At 35.1% G+C, this 26,065-nt stretch overlaps 3 protein-coding genes across 3 annotated transcripts; 1 reads left to right on the forward strand and 2 right to left on the reverse strand.

Moving 5' to 3' along the window:
• Positions 1-3,307: 3,307 nt before the first annotated feature.
• LOC136798999 (uncharacterized) lies at positions 3,308-14,108 on the reverse strand. Its single transcript, XM_067055686.1, has 5 exons — positions 13,841-14,108; positions 6,269-6,368; positions 5,575-5,841; positions 4,579-4,901; positions 3,308-4,290 (listed from the first exon to the last, which is right to left on the reverse strand). The coding sequence occupies exons 1-5, from the start codon at positions 14,012-14,014 to the stop codon at positions 4,135-4,137; spliced, it is 1,020 nt and encodes a 339-aa protein (XP_066911787.1). The 5' UTR covers positions 14,015-14,108; the 3' UTR covers positions 3,308-4,134.
• Positions 14,109-14,277: 169 nt separating this feature from the next.
• Positions 14,278-17,336, forward strand: LOC136799000 (uncharacterized). Its single transcript, XM_067055687.1, has 5 exons — positions 14,278-14,467; positions 15,994-16,056; positions 16,282-16,325; positions 16,653-16,673; positions 16,981-17,336. Exons 1-5 carry the CDS (start codon positions 14,339-14,341, stop codon positions 17,033-17,035), a joined length of 312 nt encoding a protein of 103 aa, XP_066911788.1. The 5' UTR covers positions 14,278-14,338; the 3' UTR covers positions 17,036-17,336.
• Positions 17,337-23,759: 6,423 nt separating this feature from the next.
• LOC136799001 (FMN-dependent NADPH-azoreductase-like) lies at positions 23,760-25,864 on the reverse strand. The gene is made up of 4 exons (XM_067055688.1): positions 25,644-25,864; positions 25,167-25,362; positions 24,595-24,730; positions 23,760-23,992 (listed from the first exon to the last, which is right to left on the reverse strand). The coding sequence occupies exons 1-4, from the start codon at positions 25,774-25,776 to the stop codon at positions 23,837-23,839; spliced, it is 621 nt and encodes a 206-aa protein (XP_066911789.1). The 5' UTR covers positions 25,777-25,864; the 3' UTR covers positions 23,760-23,836.
• Between the last annotated feature and the right edge of the window lie 201 nt (positions 25,865-26,065).

The following is a 26,065-nucleotide window of genomic DNA, read 5'->3' on the forward strand; positions in this document are numbered from 1 at the left end:
TAAAGAAGAAAATGAAGACTTTTGCAAAGAAGAGTGTTTCAACTTTGAAGAGCTTATTTTCGACGAAGAAAGAAAATTTTGAAAGTTTTTTTGCGGTAGATGGTGTATCTTTTATCGAACTAAATATATATTTTCGGAAAGTTTTTCTGAAAGCTTATTTGTCTCAAAATCTTGAAAATAGTGCTTTTTGACCAATTTTTTCATCCCAATTTTCATTGAAAAACAGCCATAACTTTTGATGCATTAAGTTGTAAAATGTTTCCGAAAAATTTAAAACAGTTCAATTCTTTGCGGACAGTTTGAAAAAACTTCGAAACAGAAAGGTTAATTACCCATTAAAACTTAGGACCTTTTATAAAAGAAGGCAATGTAACATATTAACGTCTTTTTAAAGTCCATAGCGTCGTTTTTGCAATTAAATTCTTAATTACTCTTCAGTGATTTGATTAAAAAGCAATTTATAAAGGCAATTCTTTGTTAAAAGTGTTAAAAAACCCAAAACATAACTTTTATGTTCAAATACGAAAATCAATTTTTCGACTAAAATCAATTTTTCGACTATGGTCAGCAGAGCCCTTAAGTGAACCCCGAGCAAAGTTTGGAAATTTATGGTCATACTCCGGTCATTAATGACATTATGTAGTCCACCCTCAGGCCCGACCCAGTCAAAAATTTCATATTTTTGTGGGTAGCAGATAAGTAAAAATATATTTTTCCTCAATTTTTAATCCGCCCATTCTCAACATTATCCATTCCAAATTATCAAAACTTTCCACAAACTACCAACATTTTTTATCAGTTTTTTTCAATTGTGAAATCTCACTGCCCTTGCCCAGGTGAAAATTCTCACTCCAGTCAGATTTTGACACTTCAAATCAGACCTGTGAAATTCGATCATTTACTATTTTCATCGGTGCTATTTTCATAGTCACCCCGTTTGGTTTCAAATCGCAACCGGGCAAGTCACTGAATGAGACAGGGGTGGCTACAGGGTTAGGGCTGGAAAGTGATTTCATCGAAAAATGGCCTGAAAAGAGCTCAAATCATTTTCATTTGACTGTGTTTTTTTTTCCTGGTTGGCTAAGACCCATAAGATAGGTTGGTCTAAGACCATTCTTCCGTAAGAACCTACATGACTAGAGACCCTGAAATGTTTATAAAACATCGTTGATATTTAAACTCGAATATCGAAATCTTTTTTATAAACCATACCATTCCATAGTTTCACTTTTTGGTTAACCAAGTTACTTTTGTGATTCGGAACCATTTCACAGGAATTACCTTGAAACGTCCTCTTAAAATATTTTGAAAGTTTTGCTTATAGGATTGTCGTCGTCAAAGAATGGAACAAAGGGTCCATTAACTATTGTCACCGCGGAACTCTTGTGTCAAACATTTTTGCAGAGAAAATTTTCAGTTCGGAAAATTTAGGTCCTGTAAACACAGACAGGGGCTCGCAGCCCCGGTGGAACTTTTTTCCTCAGTGGGGATAAAAATTCCTATTGAAATCCCAATGGGGATAGAAATTCTATTGTTCCAAGGTTGAAAAATACAGTGGGGATGTTTTTGTAGAGCAAATTTTAAACATTGAATTTCGAATGAGGATACAGTAGAAGCCAATTTCTCAATAGGACTGAAATTCCAAGCTATTTATCCACCGGGGACGAATTTTTTGCAAAATTTTCCAGCGGGTCTGTGACACAGGGGTGTCATAAGAGTGAACAAGCAACATGCTGAATGGTACCTACCTGATGATGAAAGTTAGTTAGCAATGCGAAAAGAAAAATGAAAAAAATCAGTCAGAAAATATAGCATTTAGCAAAATACACAACACAATAAATTCATCATTGATTGTTGATGGGGGGGGGGAGAGAGAAGGGTTGTAGGGAAAAAATAAATAGGAAGTTCTGGTCGCAAAAATCAGTTTTATTGACAATTGAATCATGCTTGATGGTGAACATTGTTATCACTAATGTTTTTGTGTGAAAAACATAGAAATACAAGGAAAAATCCAATGAAAATCTGCAAAAACGGCGATTTCCGGCAACCGGAAAACTTTTTTTCTCAAAAATCGAACTCGGCCATTTTTTGAGCATTGCGAATACGCATCTTTCTGCAAAAAAAAAATCAGAAAAAACGAAAAATGAAAATTCGAGAAAAAGTCAAAAAACCGGTTTTTCCGGCATATTTCCGGCATTTTCGGCCGGAAAAAAATGTTTTTCGAAAATCGGGCTCCGTCACATTTTAGGTATTGTCATATTGCACCAGTGTGCAAAATTTCATAAAAATATATAAAGTACAGCTCGAGAAATTCAAGAAATACTGTCTTTCCGGCGAAAATAGGTTGTTCCGGCGACTTTTAAATATTTCCGGCTTCAAAAATCAATTTATTGAAAATTGAAATCTTGATGGTGGGCTGCTATTAATAATCTTTTGAATGAAAAAACAACCAATTATATGGAAAAAGTCCAATGAATTAGAAAAACGGCAATTTTCGGATATTTCAGGCATTTTCCGCGGAAAAAATTTTTCTTAAAAAATCGGACTCGCCTGTTTTGAGTATGTAATAGCATCTTGGCAAAAAATCAGAAAAAACTATAAATCTCGAGAAATGCCAAAAAAAGTTTTCCGGCATTTTCGGCCAGAAATGAAAAAATCGGGCTCTGTCACATTTAGGTATGCATTTTGCATCAGTGTGCAAATTTTCATGAAAAAAAAATACCTCAAGAAATTCATATACCGTTTTTCGCAAAATCGGCTTTCCGGCGATTTTAGAAAGTTCCGGCTTCAAAAATCATTTTATGAAACTTGAAACATGCTTGATGGTGGGCATTGCTATTAATAATCTTTTTGAATGAAAAAACAACCAATTATATGGAAAAGTCCAATGAAAATCCAGAAAAACGGCGATTTCCGGCATATTTCCGGCTTTTTCGGCCGAAAAAAATTTTTTCTCAAGAATCGGACCAGGCCATGTTTTGGGAATTGTTAATACGCATCTTTGAGCAAAAAATCAGAAAAAACTAATGATGAAATCTCGAGAAAATGCCGAAAAACCAGTTTTTCCGGCATATTTCCGCCACTTTCGGCCGGAAAATTTTTTTTCTTCGAATATCGGGCTCCGTCACATTTTGGGCATTGCCATTTTGCATCATTCTGCAAAAAATTAGAAAAAACTAATGAGCCGATCCCGAGAAAAGCTGGCAACAGACGAACGAACGAACGGACGAACGAACGAACGAACGAACGGACAAAGGTTAATTTAAAGGACTACCTTAGGTAGGTCCAAAAAGGGAAACGTAGTAAGTACAGGTTTTACTATTAATACCATGATTATATTTTCAATCGGTTTAGAATACAGTGCTAAAAGTAACCAGTAAGGTCCTCATAAATGTTGTTAGCAAAAAATTTCATCCAATTATCATAAAACATAGTGAAATATAGTCAGTGATACAAACACAGTGGGAAAAAGTACAAAAAAATAAAATTGTCATAAACAACACATCAAATAGAAACTTAAAATAAATACAAATAAGCTATATACAACTGACTAAAAGGAACCTTTATTTTACATGAAATATCATTTCAATGCTTGAAAAGAGTTTATACAAAAAATGAGCATCAACAATAATGACGTAATGGTTATTGATAGATACGGAGTCTCATTCTTGTGTTATTTTGAGTACTGAACATTAAAAAAGTTTGTTGTCCACTTCGAATCATAATAAATTGGAAAGGACCAAAAAAATATTACAAGAAAATTACCCAATAAAAATAACCAAAAAATTTTAAGATAAAAAGTAAACAAATTTTGAATTTGAAACGTACAGATTTTTCTACGTTTCATTTCTCTTGCGATAAGACATTAGATAAACCGTTGACATAAAAGGACGCGTCGCTAGAAAGTTTGCAAAAGATGATAAAGCCAATGTTTGATCGATAAGCAAGTAAAAACACACAGAAAGATTTGGTAAACTAGTACACACTCCTGACTCGTTTATCTATTTTGGAAGAATTTATTCTGAGAAAGACTCTAAACAGATTGGGACAGGCGAGGGGACAGGCAGTATAAATTAAAAACATAGCGGCCTACATAGTCAACGGTCCATTAACGTCTTTCGCGAAGAGAGAAATTTAAGCCTCTTCGATGAGGGCTTTCTTGTCGCTGATGACAACAGCGTTATCAATTTCGAAATGGAATTCGTGTTTGTTGTCAGTCTTGGCTTTGGGTTTTTCGGTTGTGGTATCGACAGTAACGCTATCATCCATTGGTGCTTGGATAGACAAAGCCTGTAGAAAAAGAAGAAAGTAAATATTCACGTCAGTGAGAAGCAGGGGCACTGTAATTTAGCAAAAACGAACCATTACAATAAATTCATGAAATTATGTAACTTCTAGATGTTTTTCTACCAATACGTTATCTCCAAGCAGGCATTGATAACTTCACGCAGAACACATCATCCCTTTAGATTAGAACGTACGCAGAATGGACGATCTGTTATTAAACCCAAAAGCAATCACATTCATGCAATAACCATAACTGAATACTTTGAAAAAAGAAATAAAACAATAACTTACACGTCTGGCTCTTCTTCGTTTGGAGCATAACCCACAGCAAATGACAACTGACAAAAGTCCAAAGAAACCAACGGAGAAGAGCAAGACTTTCGATCTCCACGATAGAGTGCGGTACCAACATTTAGCGGAGTGCATTTTCTCTTCGAAGAAAGTTCCGTTTCCATGGTGATGGTCATGGTGATGGTCATGATGTCGGCCGTGTTTTCCATGATGGTGGCAATGTTTCTTGTGGTGTTTGTGATCTCCATGGTGACGTCGCTCATACATTTCTTCTTCGTCGTATCCGAATCCATGTTTTGGTAAATGAGGCTTTGATTGTTCGTCTAAAAATCAATTTTCAACGTTTTAAACTCTCAAAGCAACAAAACTAGGTGGCGGCGAATTCTCCTTCGTGTCCTATTGGGTGAAAAGTCTAAAGAAATCCGCCATATTTTATCTTGTATTGTTAACCGGTTACTTTTTCGAAGCGGGCTACACGGCTTTTGGCGCAATGCAATTGGTTCTTTTCGCATGACGATGGGCCTACACTGTACAGAGTTGCCCGTCGTTAGGAAAATTCATTGTGACGTCTCTTTTTCAAAAGAAAATGAACAATAATTTTTAATTTCTGACGTCAGAAATTATAACAACTTTTTATCTCTTTACACTTGTTTTTTCCGCTTTATTTTGCAGATTTTTCCTGAATAAAGCGCTAAAAATCAATCGAAACTGAGGGAAACGGTTAATAAATACAATAATGACCGGTTTTTTCGGGCTATACTGAAAATATTGCCCTCGGTCAACGCAACAACCTTGCAAGCTCGGTCGCTACTTAGTCTCAGGCAATATTTCTCCGTACAGCTCTCACTAACCGGTCATTATTGTATTATTAGTACGGGATTCTGGCATCTTTAACAGGCCATGAATTGCAATTGTAGCAAGACTAAATTTCAAAAGAGCATCAATATGGAAATAGTTCGATAATTACATCACTTTTTGTTACGAAAGGTTTATTACCGCTGATAAACATTGGGTGATCATTCACTCTTGGTTTTTTATGGATTTTACTTTCAACCAACTTGACGGTGGTGATGGGTTTTCGGAGGCTGGATTCCCAAATGATTTGGTGAACATCAATTTGTTCGACCTCCATTTCACCGATACGAATAAACTCTTCTTCAACGTACAATCTTGGGACACCATTGACGTTAGTTTCTTCAACCATGATTCTGAGGGAGACAGCTTTGCGTTTGGGTGGTTGACGGACACCTTTGACGATGTCAACTATTAATCGTAAAAAGAGAACAATATGCATTTAGTTTAGAGTTTAAGTGTTGGCTGGTAACCATACTCCAAATTTACATGTAAGGTCTACTTTCACTTGACACCGCTAAGGCTGGACGAATGGAAAAATATTTTTCCTACAATTTAATGTTTAGACACAGTTTTTCTGGAAATGTAAAGGATACATTTTCATTGAATCGTGAAAAATTTCAATGAACTAGTTGAAATTAAATTTAATTTCATTAGAATTTACGACGAGCTATCGGAAAGTCATACCCGTTTAAGAGTAAATTAATGGATTTTACTTTCCTATTATTGCTTTGAAAATGGGACAGTGCAAACCTCTTGATGTCATGTGATTTTAAGTATTTTCTTTCAAACATTACCCCATGTCAGTCTGAAAGCTTTGGTGAAGTAAATAACTTACTGACTATGACCATCATTTTAATTTGATGGATTTGGTTGTGAACCAATCTATGACCGTTGACGTGAACATTGCCTTCAATCAGATGAATACGAACTTGAGCCTGGAAGATAGAAAAAAAGAAAACCGATGAATCAAACCCATGTATCTCTTCCAGCAATACACCGTCAGCCGAATCGAATACGATTTTCTAGTCCCCTCGGCGATGAAAATGCGAGATATAAATATAAAATATAAATTTCAAAAACAAAATCTATAAACCTTCATCAACCCACTTATAGTACACAGATCGGCCATGCTCACTTAAAAGTCTTTATATGTTTTTCGACAGCTTTCAGATTCTACTATTGGCTTTAGCTTATATATAATGAGTTTGAAATTTTCATAAAAATTGGGCCCAGCCTAGGTTTTCAATGAATGGATCCGAAAAGCTATCCTTTAAAGTTTTCTGGGCAGCCCTTCTAATATGATACATGTGGTATTAGAAATATTAGGAATGTCTGGTCCAAATTTGGTGTTTAGTTTCAAATTTGCTGGATAGTTACACCAATCGGGCCTACTATCAAGAGAAGGCAAGTTCCCAATCTCTCACATAAATAAATTGTTCTTAATTTAATTGAAGTATTCTAAAAATTTCTTATGACTTTGAACGACAAGAAATTTAGCTTAAACAAAAAGTAATGGTAGTAATATTTAGGGTGATAGGAAGTACTGAATTTTACATTTCAGTTACAGTATATGGCCCCCAAAACGGAGACGGCCCCCAAAACGGAGGTCGTCATTATAATGAGGATTCTGACTTGTAGATTTATCAGAATTAAACGATTTTTGTTTATTCTGAAAGAATGATGGTTACACTTAAAAATGAGCATGTTTTTGATGGTTTGAGACAGATTCAGAATAACATATTTGTGTCTGAAGGAAATATTTTAACACCAAAATTAGATAAAAATTGCATATAACTCACTCTAGCTTCTTGGATATTGAAAAAAAGGTTATGAAAATGGAGTATAGGAAACTTTCTACACCTAAAGCCGTTCAGAAATACAGTTACATCTGTGACTTTAGAGGATGGGTAAAAGATACAGCATCTTAAAGGTCAACCAGTATTTTGGGACCTTAGAATCAGCATTGATTTTCAAACCGAAAATTCTAAATATGAGAAACAGCAAAAAATATTGGAATTCCATTCCTATCAGCTTGAAATAATAGTTTATAACAAAAAATTAACATTATAAATAAAAATTCTCGCTGAATCAGCAAAAACGGCAAATTCTGTATTTTTTTTGCAAAATATAGGAGAAAAATACCTTAAAAGCTTAATATTTTCAGTTTCAGTTAAGCTTTTTTTCTAAAATTTCCAAAGCTTATTCGATACATGAATGGAACTATTTTCAAAAGAGATTGGTTTTCAGAAACTTGATTAAGACGTTGTTAAATCAGAATTGTCATTTTGAAAACTTCTAAAATTTCAGTTTGGACGAAAATCTTGAAATATTTCATAAATTTTACATCCATCGGGTCGTAAATTTAAGGGTAAACACAAATTATGCTCATAGTTTTTCCCCATATTACCACTGGGCTTAATAATTTGATTTTAACTACATCTACAAACCTGCATTTTGACAACCAGGGGTATACTGTAAAAATTTTATCAAACTAATTTATGCCCAAAACCCTCTAAATTAGGGTGGGGCGTCAAATGTCAAAGTCAGAAAATTCAAGATGTATTGTTTTTTTTAATGAAAATTTAACCTATTTTGAGGCATTCTGCGCAATTTTTAAGGTCAGAGGTCCAAAATTGGCCGAACCCCCCTGGGGGTACTGATTCGCACTACAGGCAAAAATTGGAAAAAATGGCATTTTCTGGCCTTTTCAGGCCTGTAAATTTGTCAAAACTATTTCAAATCTTATTTTATTCATTTGCTGTACTAAATTTTATGAAGAAACAACAAAATAATCATATTGGGTTGAAAATTGTGCCCATTGGAACCCTAAACGAGCCGTTTTAAGCCAATTTTGGGTAGCAAAATGCTTTTTAAGGCCAATTTTGCAAGTACATAAACTTTAAACTGATTAATTCACATGTCTGAAATTTTCAGAGATGGAAGTCTTCAATAAAGTCTTTAAGCAAAATGAATTTCAAGTTTTTCACTTTTTTCAAAAATTCATAATGGCGTTTTCAAAAATCGCTTTTTAGCAAAAACAAATTATATTTATCAAAAAATAGCACTTTTTAAGGCAAGCTTCTACAAACTGAGTTTAAATGCTGACTGAAATTTTTTTTGCAGTGATAGTATTCTGGAGATACTCCAAGAAAATCAGAATCATTTGGGTCTGGGATGCGTCTATGTCCGCCATTTTGGAAATAAAATCCCTTCTAAGAGCCATTTTTCAGGCAAAAACCCAAATTTGGACTGAAAAAATCTCTAAAATGACTATAGACATGGACCCGAATTTTCTTGCAGTGATAGTATTCTGGAAATACTGCAGGAAAATCAAAGTCATCTGGGTTTGGCATTTGGGTATATCCCCCATTTTGGAATTGAAATCCCTGCTAAAACGCAATATTTCAAGCAAAAATCCCATTTTTGACTGAAAAAATCTTAAGAATGGCAATAAACATGAACCTAAATTTTTTTTGCAGTGATAGCCTTCTGGAAAAATTCCAGGGAAATCAAAATCCTTTGGGTTTAGGATATGGGTAAATCCGCCATTATGGAATTGAAATATGTGCTAAAATTGGCTTAAATGCAACGTTTAAAGCAAAAACCCCATTTTTGACTAAAAACTGCAATAAAATGGCAATAGATATGGACCTAAATTTTTTGAAGTGTTAGTATTCTGTGAATTCTCCTAGGAAAACAAAATCATTTGAGTCATGGATTTGTCTACATCAACCATTATGGAAATGAAATCTCTGTTAAAATGCTACATATTTCCATCCGATACGTCATAATTGGCTAAAGATTTTGTATATTACATTTAAAACAAAGAATATGAATTTATAATCCTTTAATTTAGAAATACTAATTGAAACAAATTATAACAAATATCCCATTCCACTCAATTCTTTACTTACAGCCCACACACATTTCCATTCTCAAGAATTGTTTTGTCAAAAAAAGATTGGATTTTTGCTTGAAATATATGTACATTTTAAAACTGGCTTCAATTAAAAAATTGTGGTCCCAGAAGCATCTTATACCTAATTAGTTTTTAAAAATTTCAGTCAACATTTAAACTCAGTTTGTAAAAGTTTGATAAATATAATTTTTTTTTGCTAAAAAGCGATTTTTGAAAACGCCATTATGAATTTTTGAAAAAAGTGAAAAACTTGAAATTCATTTTGCTTAAAGACTTTATTGAAGACTTCCATCTCTGAACATTTCAGACATGTGAATTAATCAGTTTAAAGTTTATGAACTTGCAAAATTGGCCTTAAAAAGCATTTTGCTACCCAAAATTGGCTTAAAACGGCTCGTTTAGGGTTCCATTGGGCACAATTTTCAATCCAATATGATTATTTTGTTGTTTCTTCATAAAATTTAGTACAGCAAATGAATAAAATAAGATTTGAAATAGTTTTGACAAATTTACAGGCCTGAAAAGGCCAGAAAATGCCATTTTTTCCAATTTTTGCCTGTAGTGCGAATCAGTACCCCCAGGGGGGTTCGGCCAATTTTGGACTTCTGACCTAAAAAATTGTGCAGAATGCCTCACAATAGGTTAAATTTTCATAAAAAAACACTACATCTTGATTTTTATGACTTTGCCTCAAAAATGGCTGTTGACGCCCTACCCTATCTAAATCACATTTGCAAACTATGGTCAAAATTTTGTATTCATATAGATATTTCGAGAAATGGCTAAAATAAAACCTCCGTTTTGGGGGCCATTAAAAAAAAACTACCTATCTTTAAGCAATTGAAAAATATTGTTGAAATTGAAAATTTTGAAAAAGAACTTCCGGGAAATAAAGTAGAGAAGTTTTTCATGCAGCAAAAATTTTTGTAAAACCTCTTTTCCTCTAGATTTGAGAGAAATATTAAATTTGATCGACGTTTTGGGGGCCACATACTGTAAATGTTTAATGGAAATAACATTGATATAGATCAGAAGTTAGGGATAGTGAGTCTTCATTTAGTTATTGAAAATTCCATTAACTACTACAGTAATCAGAGAAACGAGAGAGAAAGAGAAACTTCCTGAATACAGTAACTGTTTATGAAGCAGTTTCTTTTTAAAATGACAAACAAAGGGAAAATGTGTGTCATTAGTGGTAAGTAGCAATTTAGTAGAAATCTGCTCACTAGACTTAAAATAAACAGTTTAAATTGTGGCAGAATATCTATCAGTTGAAAAGGGGAATGACTTGCAAAAAAATCTTGCATTATATGCAAAAGAGACTGAAAAGAGGAAGTTTAAATAAATGGCTTTATAAAGTTAATCTGATAAAACAAAAAAGGAATAAAAATCACTAGAGAATGTCTTAGCAGATTTTTATAATGTCAATATCATCTTATGATAGAATAATCATATTTGATGGTTATAAAGAATTTTGAGTTGAGCATGTGATATTTGCATAACTTATATAAAACATTTTTGTTGAGAAATCATATTTTTCTTAATCATTCTAGAACCACATCAATTAAATAATTTATCAAACAACTCAGCATGAAATCATTTTTAAAATGGATAGTTAAAAATCTGAAATTAATACTGCGTGGGATGTATTGAATCACGTCCTTGGTTCAGCAAAAATAGCATATTGTACATGCACAATTTGAATTTTTAAGATACAGGAAATGTTATCCAAATCAAACTTTTCAATCTTAAAACTATACAAGGATAATGAAACTACACGTTTTTTTTTTTTATAAGGAACCTTAACTTTGCTCTGAGCCTGGAGTTCCTTATTTTTACAGAGAATTTCAGTCTCAAAGTTCCTTATCGAGTTCCTTACTACATAGGAAATTTAGAACTTTTTGCCCCTTGAAAGATCAAAATTTGGTCAAATTAGTCCCAATAAGGTACATTAGCTTCAAATCTACTTATTCTCAGCCTGAGCAGTTCCTTAACAATTCCTTATTTTTTGAACCATTTTCAGCCTCGAGTTCCTTATAAACGTGTTCCTTATAAAAAAAAAAACGTGTAACTTTTCAGAGGGCATCTAAGCCTTTCTAATGGTTTTTAAAATCATATTTATTTCAAGCCGTTTCCACACAAAACTTTACTTCAAAGGGGTGTATTTGCCTCTAATTATCAAAGGATAAGTTTAAAATTCCAGGGAAGTTAGTAAGAAAAGTTTGTCAGGTCAATTTCAAAAAGGCACAGCAGTGTGTCCCACTAGGGGTCAAAAAGGGTATTTTTTCTCCTATTTTTCATAATAAAAGACTTTTTTAACCATTATTTTTCACAATTCTTGAAGGGCAGCATCCGATAAAGGAACCCAAAAAGGGATGGAAAATGGTCTGTTTGTCAATTATATACCCCTTATAAAATGTTAAAATTAATCTTCTTAAACATCCCTTTAATTTTAGCCAAGATTCTGGCTGCACATTTGCATTCTATTTCCAAAGCACATAAAGAAAAATTTTAATAGAAAATACTTTTGGTATATTTGGATTTTGGCTGTTATATACATATCCATAATAGTCGAACGTGCGCAACGCACTGGGCTCAACTTCAGTGGCTTCAAATCATTCATAGGGCCAATTGTAGACCCCCAGATATTCACCCAATGAACAAGTGTGCCAAATTTCAACCAAATCCGATCATTTTGGAGGCCTGTAGACTGCTCCAAAGCTTTAGCCTCGTTTTGGCAAAAAACTCGTTCCCAGGCCCCAAAAATCAAAATTTTTGAAAAATGCAAAAAGCACCCCCAGATATTCACCCAAGGAACAAGTGTGCAAAATTTCAGCCAAATTGAACAATTTTTGAAGTCTCCAGGCTGCCCCAAAGTTTAAGCCTCGTTTTAGGGAAAAACTAGTGCCCAGGCCCCAAAAATCAAAATTTTCAAAAAATAAAAAAATCCCCCCAGATATTCATCCAAAGAACAAGTGTGCAAAATTTCAGCCAAATTGAACAATTTTTGAAGTCTCCAGGCTGCCCCAAAGTTTAAGCCTCGTTTTGGCGAAAAACTCGTGCCCAGGCCCCAAAAATCAAAATTTTTAAAAAATGAAAAAAACACCCCCAGATATTCAACCAAGGAACAAGTGTGCAAAATTTCAGCCAAATCAAACAATTTTTGAAGTCTCCAGGCTGCCCCAAAGTTTAAGCCTCGTTTTGGCGAAAAACTCGTGCCCAGGCCCCAAAAATCAAAATTTTCAAAAAATGAAAAAATCACCCCAGATATTCACCCAAGGAACAAGTGTGCAAAATTTCAGCCAAATCGAGCAATTTTTAAAGTCTCCAGGCTGCCCCAAAGTTTTGGGACATACACACAGACAGACAGACACACACACACACATTCTCAGATTCTAACTCAACTGAAGTTGAGAATATAACCATATTCTGAGTCTTAAAACTCATGATATAAGCCAGTGGTCCGAATATGCTCTACTGTACATTTGTTTTCAAATTGTTTGAAACCAAGCTTTTTTCAGTATTAATTTTGGTCAATTTGGAAGGTATATAATTGGAATTTAGATACTCAGTAGGTTACCAAGCTTGAAAAATCAAGAGATATGTCGTATTTTGCATATTTTTGGGCTTCCATCCAATCCTCCAAAACTAAATGATAAACAGACACGAAGGGGTTGGTTACTAGGGTTGGTAAACAATATCATGCTCCAGGATGCATTGTCTCTTATCTTCCCCCTATTTTGTACTTTCCTATCTTCTATCCTGACTTTCTGACTTTCTCAAGCGTTTCTAACTGTTTTCTAAGTATTTTTCTGAAATTTGCCTGTACCAGTGAAATAGGTCTCTGACGCTCTGACCCCGGCTCGAACTACCAAATAGACCTTTTTTCAAAGAGGCCACCCTGTTGAATAATTATGTAGTCCAGCAGAAAAACAATGACAAAACCATGCATAATTATTACAATATGCATGATACAGTAATTATGCATGGCTCTATCATTGTTTTTATGGCTGGACTACATAATTATTCAACAGGACGTCCTCTTTGAAAAAAGGTCTATGCAAGCAACCTACGTTTACAAACCCTATGCTATGCCTAACTGATTGCGCCAATGAGGCACGGTAGAAAGTTGTCGTTCATAAATACTTATAGCATGTAATTTGCAGACCTTAATTAGCAAAGCTCCCAGCCCTACCGGTGCCCCTACAAGGATCCGTACGGTTAAGTCTCAGGGTACAAATATCCCTCTAAGTGACTTTCAAGCTTAATGCTAAACCCAACCCCAACCCCATGTTAGCCTCCACTGATGCAAGTTACCCGATCTCACGGTACCCTTCAGCCCCAGCAGCCCCCCCTCCCTTTGGCCATGGTCATGGCATGGACATATAATAATTTTCACTTAATGAATTGGTGGACCCTTAATAATCTAGGAAATTTAGCAAACAAACACTTCTATGTTAAGAAGGAAGATGTGGAGAAAAATCTTACCACAAAGCGAATGTCTTCATTTGGTTTTTTCAAGTCAACCGAAATCACCTCATTCTCAAAATCTTGATTTCCAACTTTCAAATGGACATTTCTTTCCAAAACACCAATCTTCGGATGCCTATGTGAAAAAACGACTGCAACAAGGGCAGCCAAGATCAATGGACGAAGATCCATATTCTTTTAGTTAACTTTTCCTTTCAAATTTCCTTTCCTTGGCTGGTTATGCTAGAAGCTACTTGTACTTGCTACTTCAAAATCAAATCCTCGAGTTTTATAACTTTTCCCGTTTGTTTGGGATGTTTATCTTTAACGGAAAAGCTCTGCGGCAGAGAACAAATTTATACATATGAAGAATTGCATCAAAGGAAGAGTGTTACAATTACGTCATCTTTGTTATTCAACCCCGGGTCTCCATAAATCTTGAGAGAAAGTGAAAGTGAATCTCAGCTGATTTTTGAACCATTTTGGTAAACAGTGAAGTGAAGGTGTCAAGTGAAAATGTCTGCCAGAAATCAACATTATAAGAATTCTGAAGTCAAAGGAAGAGTCAATGAACGAATAGAAAGTGTTCTTCTCGATTCAGGAAAACTTGCACAAGCTATAACAAAGAGTTCAAGATCTAGAGAGGTATTTTCTTATCATTATTTTAGTCGCGCTCGCTGTTTAACGACCCTCGACATGGCCCGAGAATTCTCGGGCTAAAACTTTTATTGGAATTTGCGTAAAGCCAGAGTATGGCCAGAGCTGGCCCGAGAATTCAGGCCGTGTTCGGGCCACACGCGGGCCACACGCGGGCCACGCACGGGCCACACGCGGGCCAATTTTTGAAAACATGATTTTAAACAGGCGTGTAATTTAAAGACTGAATTATTTAACATTTTCTTTGAGAAAAACTTGGTTTCTCTTAATTATATTAAATATATGAATGTTGTAAATTCATATAAATATTAAATGTCTTATTTGGTAGGTAGGAAAACATAGTTATAAATATACTTAGGGTGGAAATATTTACTAGTAAACTGGTCCTGGTTTTAAACTGAAGCGTGTCCACGGGAAGCTCGTGAAGTTTTTTTGATCGATATAAACAAAGCACACAAATTTTATTTTGTACTATTTATTTGACTGGACATGCTGAATCAATTTAACATTTAACATGGCCCGAATGACTCGGGTCATGTTCGGGCCAAAAGAATTGATAGGGTCTCTCGGCCCGAACATGGCCCGAAGAGGCCCAAAGAGGCCCGAGAATTCTCGGGCCATGTCGAGGGTCTTGCTGTTTATCTATCTTTCTATATATTTCATACTAAACTAAAAGGTCCTAGGATCCATTATTCGTGCTGCCCAGTGAAAGAGCAGAAAGTTTGAGATTGCTTGTGCAGATAGAAAGGTTCAGATTTTTCAAAATCGGCCAAATACCGTGAGATCGGGTAACTTGCATCAGTGAAGGTTAACATGCATAGCCCTCAAATGAAAGACCTGGCTGGTCATTAAAATACAAAGTTAAATCAAAACAAAAATGGTAGAGTAGAGCTGCGAGCTTTCACCCCATTTTGATGACGTCAGAGAAATAAGAATAGACCTTTTTTTAAAGGTTTTTAAAGAGGCAGCCATGTTGAATAATTATGTACTCCAGCATAAAAAACAATGATACAGCCATGCATAATTACTGTATCATGCATATTTTAAAAATTATGAATGGCTTTATCATTGTTTTTATGCTAGAGTACATAATTATTCAACATGGCTGCCTCTTTAAAAAAAAGTCTATTTGAATTACTTCCATTAGGAGAAAGCTTTTGACTTCAAATTTACACCAAAGGTGTCAGCTAAATCAATAAAAGAAAGCAATCCACTAAAAAAAATTAAAAATTCTTTGCTGACGTCAGCATATTTCAGCAAAAACAGTTTTTTTGCAAAATTTGCTTCCTACAGGTTCCTGATCTGAAAAATCGCTTGCTGTAATCTGATTCATCAGGGATTTTCTTTCTTGAGAATCGATTTCTTTCCTCTGAAGTGAAATTTGGCACCTGGACCATGACATCCATAACCCCTTCATACTGTAAGCTAAGTTGGTCTAATGTTGACAACTCCTATCCAATACCATCATTCTTTTTTACCATTTAAATTTACAGTACTTTATTTCTTCGGTTCAGATTTTGTATCAGTGTACCAAATCATTTGCTGGGACTGACAACACAATGAGTAACATAGACCAGGTATGAAAGTATTTCTAACATGGAAAAATGAATCAGCTGTGATTTATTCTTGCAACTATGTTTTGAAGTGGTTGTTGTATTGGAAACAATCAAATATAAAAAATATTATCTTTTATATTTGAGTTGTCTAAACGTCTAGAACCAATCAAACAAAACCCTTCAAACCGACTCCGGTTTGTATTCCTTCTCTCAAATTGGCAAGTTTTGCTCTTTTCTCATTTTCAGAACCTGAAATTAATCGAGGGCAATTTGATGAAGCTTGAAACAAAGTAAGAAATATATTTTTCCAGAAAAAAATATAATTTTTAATAATACCGTATATTCTTATGCAGCTTTTACCACGTTTTTTAAAGGTACCAGGTTTCTAATGCTCGAGCCCTGGAATGGACCAAAGAACATTTACTATATGTTAAAAAAAACTTTATGACAAACGACCTAATCTGGAATGCTTATAAGAGAAAAATGTGTATATGTTAAGAAGTTGATAGCACTTTTTATTGATTTCTTGGGTGAAAATTTCTTCGAAATAGCATCCAAATAAAAATGTCCATTATAATCTAACTATTTCGTTAAATCATATTATCTTCTCTCTCCAGCACTGACAGACTGAATACAACGTAAGTGTTATTCCCAATTTTCTTGATTTGAAAAGTGTTTACATTATGTTGTTCATTATTTATCAATCTACCATTCATCGACAATGAGAGGTAAACACATATTGAATTCTTCGAAATAAAAGAGAGTTGGAATGGTACATCTAGCCCATGCTTCGTTTACCTTCTTCTAGAAGTATTCTTAGACAAATTGAATGGACACTCTGCATTGACATAAGTTTTGACATTGATTCTTATTTAGATTTAAATTATCCAGGAGAGGCCTTTTTCGGTAAATCTGTAACATTTCTTATCTTTTACTTTCATTCAGAATGGAGAAAGTGTCATCCGTGACAAGTCAAGTTCAAAACATCAATAAGAGGTGATTCGAAAAATATTGGAGACAAAAGATCGATTTGAATGGTTGAATCGAATATCTTGAAATTCATGTCGATACTCATACAGAGGCTGCAAGTTGACAAGGAATAATTGTAATACTCTTAAAAACGATTAAATGTAATTATGAGTATGATGTCTACGAACTATTTGAGATTTTTCATCGTTACATGATAAATTCAGAAATAAGGGCGATTCAAAGGTTTGAACAATACCAAAATAAGCTTGTTCGAATTGTACTTATATAATTTTTTGGAAAGAAAGATGATATTCAAGATAAACAAAGGTATATTTTATTGCACGAATATGATTTTTTGACATTTGATCGAAAAATAAAATAATACGTTGGTCCCAATTTTGATCTCGTGGAAATCACGTGAAAGAGTTGGAAAAAACCGTGCCGTCCAGTCCTTTCAAAATACAATTCTGAGTTTATTGATTTTGTGCAAAATGTCTTAAATGTGACAATACAAAAAATTTACAATCATTTTGAAATCAAATAAGATTTTATAGTAACTGACAAAGATATTGGATTCAAATTTTTGATAAAAAATAAGACACGACATGTCTTGTTATTCTCCCAGGTACACAGCACAAAAGATAAAGTGAATTCAACGGAAACTTTCTACAACAATTCAAGGTTTTTAAAATAGAGATGCCATTTGACCTTCTGTCGCAAGTTAACATCCTCTGCTTCACCGCTAAATAATTTCTTTGGCACCTCGATATATTTTTTCTCTCCGCCCTTCACCGATTGACGGCCGCTCGCTTGTTCTGATGTACCACGTGATCGATTTCGACCAATCATACAAACTCCTTTTGCGCATGCTTCGCATAATGATTCCATATGTGGTCCACTTCCGATTGGTACTTGCTCAAATTCTTCATCATTGTCCTCGGTCTTCCCCTCGGTTGTCGAACCTTGCTCTGGCACTTGTAGTGGTGCCATGTATGTGACCGGCCCTTGAACGCCTCCAGGACCAGTCGGTAAAAACATGTCAGGGGGAGCAAAGAATGTAGGCTGGAAGAGATGTTGACGTTGTCCACTGTACGAATGTGTTTGATTTTGTTGGTTTGTGATTCTCAAAGCTCTGGTATGGTTGACCATACTATCCAACTCATTCTTCTTTCGAAGGATAAATTCTGCTGATTCAGCATCCTTCTTGAGATAATATTTCGCTTCTACTTTCTCATAAACTTTGATCAGCGTTTCGTGGATAGCCACCATTTCAAAGAGAGGCATGTAGAAGAGCTTATCTTCCTCATCTCCTTTACCCTTGGCGCATTCCCGACATTGCTGGCCAAAAGGGATCATTGTCACCTTACCAAAACGCTTTTTTGGCTTGCCAGCTTTGGTCAACATGTATGTGAAATTCATACGAGCCCGATATGAGATCCACTTCTTGTTACACTCATTGCACTTAAAAACAGCGCGGTTTTGAAGCTCGTATACCGTGAATTCTTGGTCGAACAGCATGCTAGCATGTGGTGCTAACTTCCTTTTGTTTAGTTCGTTAAACATTTCGTTGAACACTTTCTTCCATTCCCTTTCGTTACGAAGAACAGCCATTGTTTTCAATCTCGATCCACAAATATTTTCAATAGATTTAAAATTCACCTTATGCTTTATTTGGTTGCAATTGTCCAGTTCTCGATAAACGTCTGAAAGAGTACTTCAATAAATTCCTGAATCGTAGCTTTACAGTCCTTTTCTCAGTTTCCTCTTTAGAATTATTTGCAGCCAACCATCAGCAATGTCCAAAAAAAGTCTGGAGTGTTGTGTATCCTCTGTTTTATCAGGTTATGCAATCAAAAAATCTTTTGCTAATAATTCCCTTACTCTCTCTTGTACTATACTTTCTGTTTCTCTATTTGTAAAATAAATACTTTTGGAATACAAATCTCAAACTTATCGAGAATTAGAAAAAATCTATCAGAAAAAAAAAACAAAAGTTTTTTTATTCACACATTGTATCGAGATAATTCTAAGAAATATTGAATTGTTACCATGGCACACAGTTCATTTAAAATAGACAGGCAGATTCATGTTTTTAAAATTCTTTTTTGAAAGCTTGTCAAGAGAGTCAGGTCATCTTTTACAAAATGAGTGTATACAAATCTGAAAGTATACAATTCATGTGCTTTTCATTACTTGATACCTTTTTATATGTATAGTACCCAATCCATAAGAACAGACTTCTCAAAATGCACACCTTTTTCCAGGAAATTGGAATCATGCTGCCAATGATTTGAATATTATACATGCATGAATAATCTATCACCAAAATAGTTTCGCATTCACCAGCCTTGACTTCCGTGCAGGAGGTATTCCCACTCAGTACCGTGATCCACTTTAAAATGCCCTTACCCTTATCACGAGGCTGTGATTGGAGTTGGGTTATAGGCTCTGTAATGTTGTATTTTTCAAGTTCGGCCTTGCGTGGAATGCAACGTTGTTTCTGTCACGCCTTTCACGGCTTTTCAAGACAAAAATTGAATATGGGAGGTGGAGGATATATAAATTTTTTTGGAAATTTACCCCGGACATTGCGAATTTTGACCCCCCGTACAGCAGGCCTAACCCCCCCCCCCCCCCCCCCGGACAAGCATTAGTTGACCCCTAGACATTCAAGATTAACCTCAAACAGAGCAAAATTACCTCCAAACAGAGCAAGTTTACTCCCCGGACAAGGCAAATTTTGTAGATTTTTTCACTATCCCCCGGTAGTGATATCCTCCACCCCCATATGTACGAACATTTTCTGAAAGAGCCCGTTACCAGCTTTATGTGTCACAGTAAACGAGTTTGCAGGGCTCTGGCATCCTAGCCCATGAAAAATTTAGATTTTCGCTGTGTAAAGATTATGGATGGCTTTTCTCCAAGAATTTTTCCATAAAATCGCAGTGAATTTTGGCTGTAAAGATGTAAAATGCTGTTCTAGGTCTGCAGGTTTAAGTTTAAATGGTTTTTAAAATTTTCTCTGTTTTTTGCTCACCCTAATTTCAATCGGAATATTCGTCCCCGTTAGGCCTTCTTTTCATTACTCTTTTTATTTCGAATGACTGTGTGTATTTAGGGAATTTATCGATTTAGATTAAAGGAACACCACCACCACCACCGCCGCCCGACGTACTGAGAGAGGGGTGTTTCCACACTCGAAACCAGTCCCCTACTTCGCTTTTCTATGATTCTGATTGGTGTAAAGTGACTCTGGGAACGAAATTGGGGTTTTCACTGGTTCTCTAAAAACTACTAACGATGATAAATACTGTATAATAATTTAGACATGCTTTACACGTTTTTTATAAGAAAACACTATATAAGAACATAAGGCTTCGATGGCCAAAATCTTAAGAACAAGTTAAGAACATTTAAGGCTTTATTGATTCTAAAACACCCGATAAATGGACAAAACTGCTCACAAAATGGTGAAAATAAGAACATTTTAAGAACATTTTTAGGCTTAGAACTCAAAAAGTTGAAAACATTCGAGGCCTTAAAAAATGTTGGATGTTCTTATAAAAAGAAATGTGTCGTTTGGTTAGCAGTAACCACCATTATTAAAGGGCTATGCAATTACAATTACCATATCCTAGTCATAATTTGTATTGTTTTTTCGTGTATTTCATTTTCAATTTCCGGCATTTGAAAACCATGTATAGCAGTTAAGCCTGATTGAAAGGAAGATAATCATATTATTTGATCTGGTGGGTCTAGGTCTTTTCAAATCTCCTTTACAGGAGCAGTAGCAGACAACCCTGTCCCAGACCTATTGGGAATAAACCAGTTAACATATATGTAGCAAACCTAATTACCAGAAGAGTTGCAAATCACTTGCTTTTTAATGGGTTATGTTTTTAAAATCTATTTTTTGAGCTTAATTATAGGGAACGAGTCAGAGTGAATATTTTTCCACTAAGAATGAGACAGTTCAGATCAGTTTTCCAAGGACGATGATTTTCAGTGAGATAGGAGACCTACAGGCTCTGACTAATTTACTGTTACTCCCGGGTACACTCATATGGTCCGACCCACGGCATATATGCTGCTCTTAAGAGTAGGTTTTTGGAGACCATGGAAATGCATTGGAAAGGTGTTCTTGTGATAGAGTGCACTGCAAGGGTCTTCTTTTAGCTAAATACACTGTAAGGCCGTGTTTGGGGACTGCTGAATTACAAGTCTTGAAGGTAAAAATCTGATGTATGTTTATAGTACTTTATAGTTTTGACTCGCACTCATTTTGATTTGTTTTTCACATTTTGTCGACATCTCAGGCTCATTTTTAATGGCTCCTCAGTAGGCGCAGTAGTGTAGTGGTCATCGTTCTTGACTTCCGTGTTGGAGGTTAGGGTTCGATTCCCACTCGGTGCTGCGATTCACTTGGCAAGTGAATGTACCTTGGCCCGGGTCAACCCATACCATGTAAGGGGAATAGGGTACCATCACTCTGATACAAGAGTATGGGGAGATATGATGGACATTGAATGTGGCGATGGTACTCATTATGTTCAGTACCTGCAAAAACGAAAAGTTTCTCCCGTACTGTGCGAGTATTATCATCGATACAGCACGGCTCTGATGTGTCGTGAGCACAGAGTACAATGTCTGGTAAGCGCTGTGATTTCCCTATCTAGGGGTAGGAAACTATCCTGGGATAGGGCCCGGTCCGATGATATCGGAGGGTTAGCTTCTCTCTTCTCTCTCTTTTTAATGGCTTCAGCAAAATAAGACATAAAATCAAATTAAACTATAAGGGTCCGGTAAAATGCACTGTAAGGGTACATTTTCTATGCTCAAGGGCTGTAAGGGTCCGATTTTGAAAGCCATTTTTGGCGGCACATGCCGTCGTTTAGAAACGAGTGCCCCGAGTTTAGGTTTCATTCAAGAATGATGAGAATTTATGATTTTTATAGAAAGACAAAAGAGAAGAAATCAGAAGAATAAAATTGTTTCAGGAGACATGCATCAGAAAGAAAAGGAGGTAGGTGTGCAGGAAAGCAGGCTAATCACTACATTCTTCGAAGATCAGGAAGCCAGGCTAATTACTTCAGTTACGCAAACAATTAATATTAGAAATTTTATCAAAACAAAGGAACACACGAAGGAAATACAAGAGAACTATTTAATGACTTTGTTTTGTCTTTTTCTTTTTGATATGACTGATGGAAGAATTCTTTTTTTGTTTCTTTTTGTTCATTTCACTTCTTCTCCTTTGTATCTCTTGATTAGTAGTCATTTAGTATAGGACCAAGAGCACTGTTTTCTCTGGTGAAACACCTGTTGGTGTCTGGTGTATGGGGTTTTAAAAAAAATGTTGATTATAGGTTTACAGATTTTGATGTGTTGGATTCAGCAATCACATCAGATGAAAAACAGCTCTGGAATATTGCAACCTGATGGGTAAGTACATGTTTTGTCTGATTCAACAATTCATCTTTGAGATACGAGGCCTCCGAATGTATTCGGGATGGACGCTGACAGACACGCCATGGCATACACTTTTTTCTATTACAAGAACAATTTTATAAGAACAATAAGGCTCAAAATCGCCGAAAATGAAGAACAATTTAAGAACAATACTGCATAGGCCCCGGCAAGCCATTTTGAGTTTCGAAAAAAATGTCGCTCACCATGGTTGGGCGACGAAGAAAATTTTGACTTTTAAGACCCTCAAAACACCTTAAAACGATTACTAATTGGGGAGAATAATAGTTTTTGTAGTTTGATTTGGTCTCAAACCAGCTTAAAATAGTAACTCTTAAAAACGTATGACATGGTCTACCATAAAGTGGGGGCATGACTTCCGAAACAAATTCTTCCAGTGTTTCAACTGATTTTATTTGAAATGGAAGTAAAGATTCAAATAAAACTTGCTTATCATACTTCAAAGAGTTATTTTACCTGATTGGCACTTGAACGTCACTGTAGATGCTGTGCAAGCTCTAAAGAAACAGTCTTCATTCAATCGACATGTGTACGTACAAAAACCTGATGTTCTGCAAGCTAGAACGTATGAACAGTGTACTCGCATCAAAATCATACTTGACCAGCTGATCTTTTTGATGCTTTATTCTTATGGCACGAGATAACTCTCTGGCGTCCATCAGTGACGTAGTGACAATGTTGAAATTTGATGTGTTTTATCGTACCTTATTCTTATAGTGACAGCATAATACAAACGTTTACTCAGTTTCAAGCAATTTAGGGGTCCAATTAGTAAAAATTGGGTATAAATCTTTAAATACCTCAATTTCACTCCTTGAAATTTGAAGTGTGAAATAAATAGTTTGGATAAATCAACCCTGTCTAATTTTTTAAAGTCTATGACCAGTTTAACTGTCCAAGTCCTCCAATCAAATAGGAAAAACGTAGGGCTTTGTTGGCCATTTTTTGCAAAAAAACTGGATATTTTCGTTTGTATATTTCTATGGTGCTAACCCTTGGGTCTGGAAAATCGATGTCTTTTGTCAATTAGTTTTAGTCGAAAAACATCTTTCAGGATTAACTTGTTTTAACAAGTCCGGGCTAAGAAGATTTGATCGAAAGTTTGCCAGCAATAACACCAGACTGAAAGCTTTTAAAATCAATACAGTAATGATGTTTGTAACTTTAAGATATCTTCTCGTCTTCAAATTCATTTTATTCTAATATTTACAAACGTGAAATTAGCGATAAATTCTAAAATAACATTTTGAAAATCAACAGTACAGATGTTTGTAACTTTAAGATAACATTTATTCTCGTCAAATTATTACATTCTAATATTTACAAACGATTAAGTAGTATAAAATTAGCTATACATTTCGAAACTTGATATGGGTGTTCCAGAAGCTCGTTGGGTTTTGGCAGCTTGGGCCCACCATTCGACTTGATTGAGTAATTTCTTGATACTTTCGTGAATGTGTGTGTTTGCTGTTGTACCATCTTCTTTCACTTCATTTTGAACCTTAAGGCCAAGAAAGGAGAATATTTGTTTAGAGAATACCAAAACAGTCGTTCTGAATGACAAAAATCAACAAGGTTGGTCAAGATTGGAGAGGCTAACATTTTTTCCATAGAGGTACAATCCAGTACTTGCGAAATTTGTAAACAAACTGTATGCAGCGGATACAAAATCAAAACAAATGTCACATGTCAAAATAAAAAAACAAACCAAATATGGCTAATTTTGATTGTTCAATTGTTTTACAAGTTTGTTTTGGACATGTGATTTTAATTGTTCTCTTTAATGACACGTGGTTCGCGCAATGTTTACATTTTACTACTTTTATGTCACTTTAAGTCCTTGTAAAGCAAAATGGTTAACACTTTGACGGAAAATTAAAAACTTCTTATCCAAAAAAACCAAATCTCTCGCGTAAACTTAAAAACTCTTTTCTTAAAAACTAAGTTTTCCTCCCTTTTTTCCATACTCGTGTATTAGGATAAAAATTTATTGAATTCAAGTATGATTAAGCCCCTATTCACTTAGGTGGTTTTAATCATTTATAGTTCACAAAGGCAAGACTGGATGGTTTTAAAGACGTTAAAAGTTTAATTTCAATTTACATAGGGGATGACAACAAAATGTTTGACTGGTAGACATCCCATTTCAGATAAGAATGGTCGTGCAGCTGTCATGGCCATTACTCCTCCAAGATTTCCTTGCGAATAACCAACCATACCACTAACTTTGAATTCGAAGCTGAAATTGAAAAGAGTGATGATTAATTAGAAATCTTGTCATCATTTGTTCCTAGGCTCCCGGTGGTTGCGCACGAATGCGTGAATGGGTCGTGAATCAACTTGTTGAGTTGGAATGACCTAGATATGAATATAGTTAATAAAAAAACTCGAAGCAAAAATAACGTCTTGAAAAAAATCCACTGTACATCAGATTCACAGGTTTAGGTGAGATTTTGCTTTTTCATAATTGGTCAATAATACCATTCTTGCGTTGTATGAAGACAAACTGTTGTTTTGACTTTCAACCTGTAGTAAAAAATTTCCCCAATCATTTGTGTCTACAATATTTTTGGCAGCGTTTAGAATCCTGAGGTATTAAACTTATTTGTATCCCAAAATTTTGAAGGCCTCGCTGTTGTCTTGGAGTATAGGCAGACAAATCCAAAATGGTTTACCTCGGTGGTGGCAAGTGGTTGATCAAGTTGGTCAAAGCAGGTGGCATGCTTCGATTGTATTCAGCGGTCAAAATAATGTATGCATCAGCAGAAATGACGATGTCGTTCAAGTTTCGTAATTTTTCTGGTGCTTTCGATTGATCAGGGTAGAAGTGAAGAGGTGTTTTTAAAACCGGTAGATCGTATTCCTCGGGATCTAAAGAAAAAAAAACAACTCTTTTTAAAATCTAAATTTTGCAGGAATCATAAGATACATCTAGTTAGAGACAGCTAGCTAGCTGTTGAGAGCAGGATAACCTTATATCGCTAAAGGTAGTTGTCAATTCTTGTGACAAATTAACAATGATTAATCTAAACTCTAAATCCAATTTTCTGTGTCTCTGTCTCTGTCTTAACTTAGAGAAGATATTCGTACATTAAATGGCTCAAGTTACGAAATTAGATCTAAAAACTAGTAAATGAAGCACATATACTTACCAACAAAATGAATGGTGTGTCCTTTGGGTGTCAAGACTTCGTCGAATTGTTTTTGAATCAGATTTCTCATTCGTTCAGCCATTCGTCCATCACGAACAGATGACATGATACAAACGATTTTCAAAGAAGCCATTTTTCTATCGTCGCTCTTGTTGATGTAGAAATACTTGAAAGTTCAAGAACTTTTTCAACTTGATAATGCCTGTTCGGTCTGCTGTGTGCAACGAGTTGTTTTTTGATGTCTTGCTGAAAAGAGAAGCTTTTATATGCGTGTTATTGCTCTAAAATATTGCGATTGTATTTAAATGTTCATCAAGGGACCAATTAATAATGACTCGCTTGTGGGACATTTTTCTTTTCTTTTCTTCCAAAAGGAAAATTATGTCAATCTCAAGAGTAGGCCTTTTCTTTCTTATGAGATT

The sequence above is a fragment of the Clytia hemisphaerica genome, unplaced genomic scaffold (assembly GCF_902728285.1).
Source record: "Clytia hemisphaerica strain Z4C2 unplaced genomic scaffold, Clytia hemisphaerica genome assembly, whole genome shotgun sequence".
NCBI classification, from domain to species: Eukaryota; Metazoa; Cnidaria; class Hydrozoa; order Leptothecata; family Clytiidae; genus Clytia; species Clytia hemisphaerica.

What these genes read in the sequence shown, in the direction of transcription:
- LOC136799001 (XM_067055688.1), bottom strand. Translation starts at nt 25,776, where the DNA reads ATGGCTTCTTTGAAAATCGTTTGTATCATGTCATCTGTTCGTGATGGA. An exon ending in ACACACCATTCATTTTGTTG is followed by an intron (nt 25,363 to 25,643) that starts GTAAGTATATGT and finishes TTTTTTCTTTAG; the next exon opens with ATCCCGAGGAATACGATCTA. An exon ending in ATTTTGTTGTCATCCCCTAT is followed by an intron (nt 23,993 to 24,594) that starts GTAAATTGAAAT and finishes CTTGGCCTTAAG; the next exon opens with GTTCAAAATGAAGTGAAAGA.
- LOC136798999 (XM_067055686.1), bottom strand. Translation starts at nt 14,014, where the DNA reads ATGGATCTTCGTCCATTGATCTTGGCTGCCCTTGTTGCAGTCGTTTTT. An exon ending in TCACCCAATGTTTATCAGCG is followed by an intron (nt 4,902 to 5,574) that starts GTAATAAACCTT and finishes ATTGATTTTTAG; the next exon opens with ACGAACAATCAAAGCCTCAT. An exon ending in AACGAAGAAGAGCCAGACGT is followed by an intron (nt 4,291 to 4,578) that starts GTAAGTTATTGT and finishes CTTTTTCTACAG; the next exon opens with GCTTTGTCTATCCAAGCACC.
- LOC136799000 (XM_067055687.1), top strand. Translation starts at nt 14,339, where the DNA reads ATGTCTGCCAGAAATCAACATTATAAGAATTCTGAAGTCAAAGGAAGA. An exon ending in CAATGAGTAACATAGACCAG is followed by an intron (nt 16,057 to 16,281) that starts GTATGAAAGTAT and finishes TCTCATTTTCAG; the next exon opens with AACCTGAAATTAATCGAGGG. An exon ending in ACTGACAGACTGAATACAAC is followed by an intron (nt 16,674 to 16,980) that starts GTAAGTGTTATT and finishes ACTTTCATTCAG; the next exon opens with AATGGAGAAAGTGTCATCCG.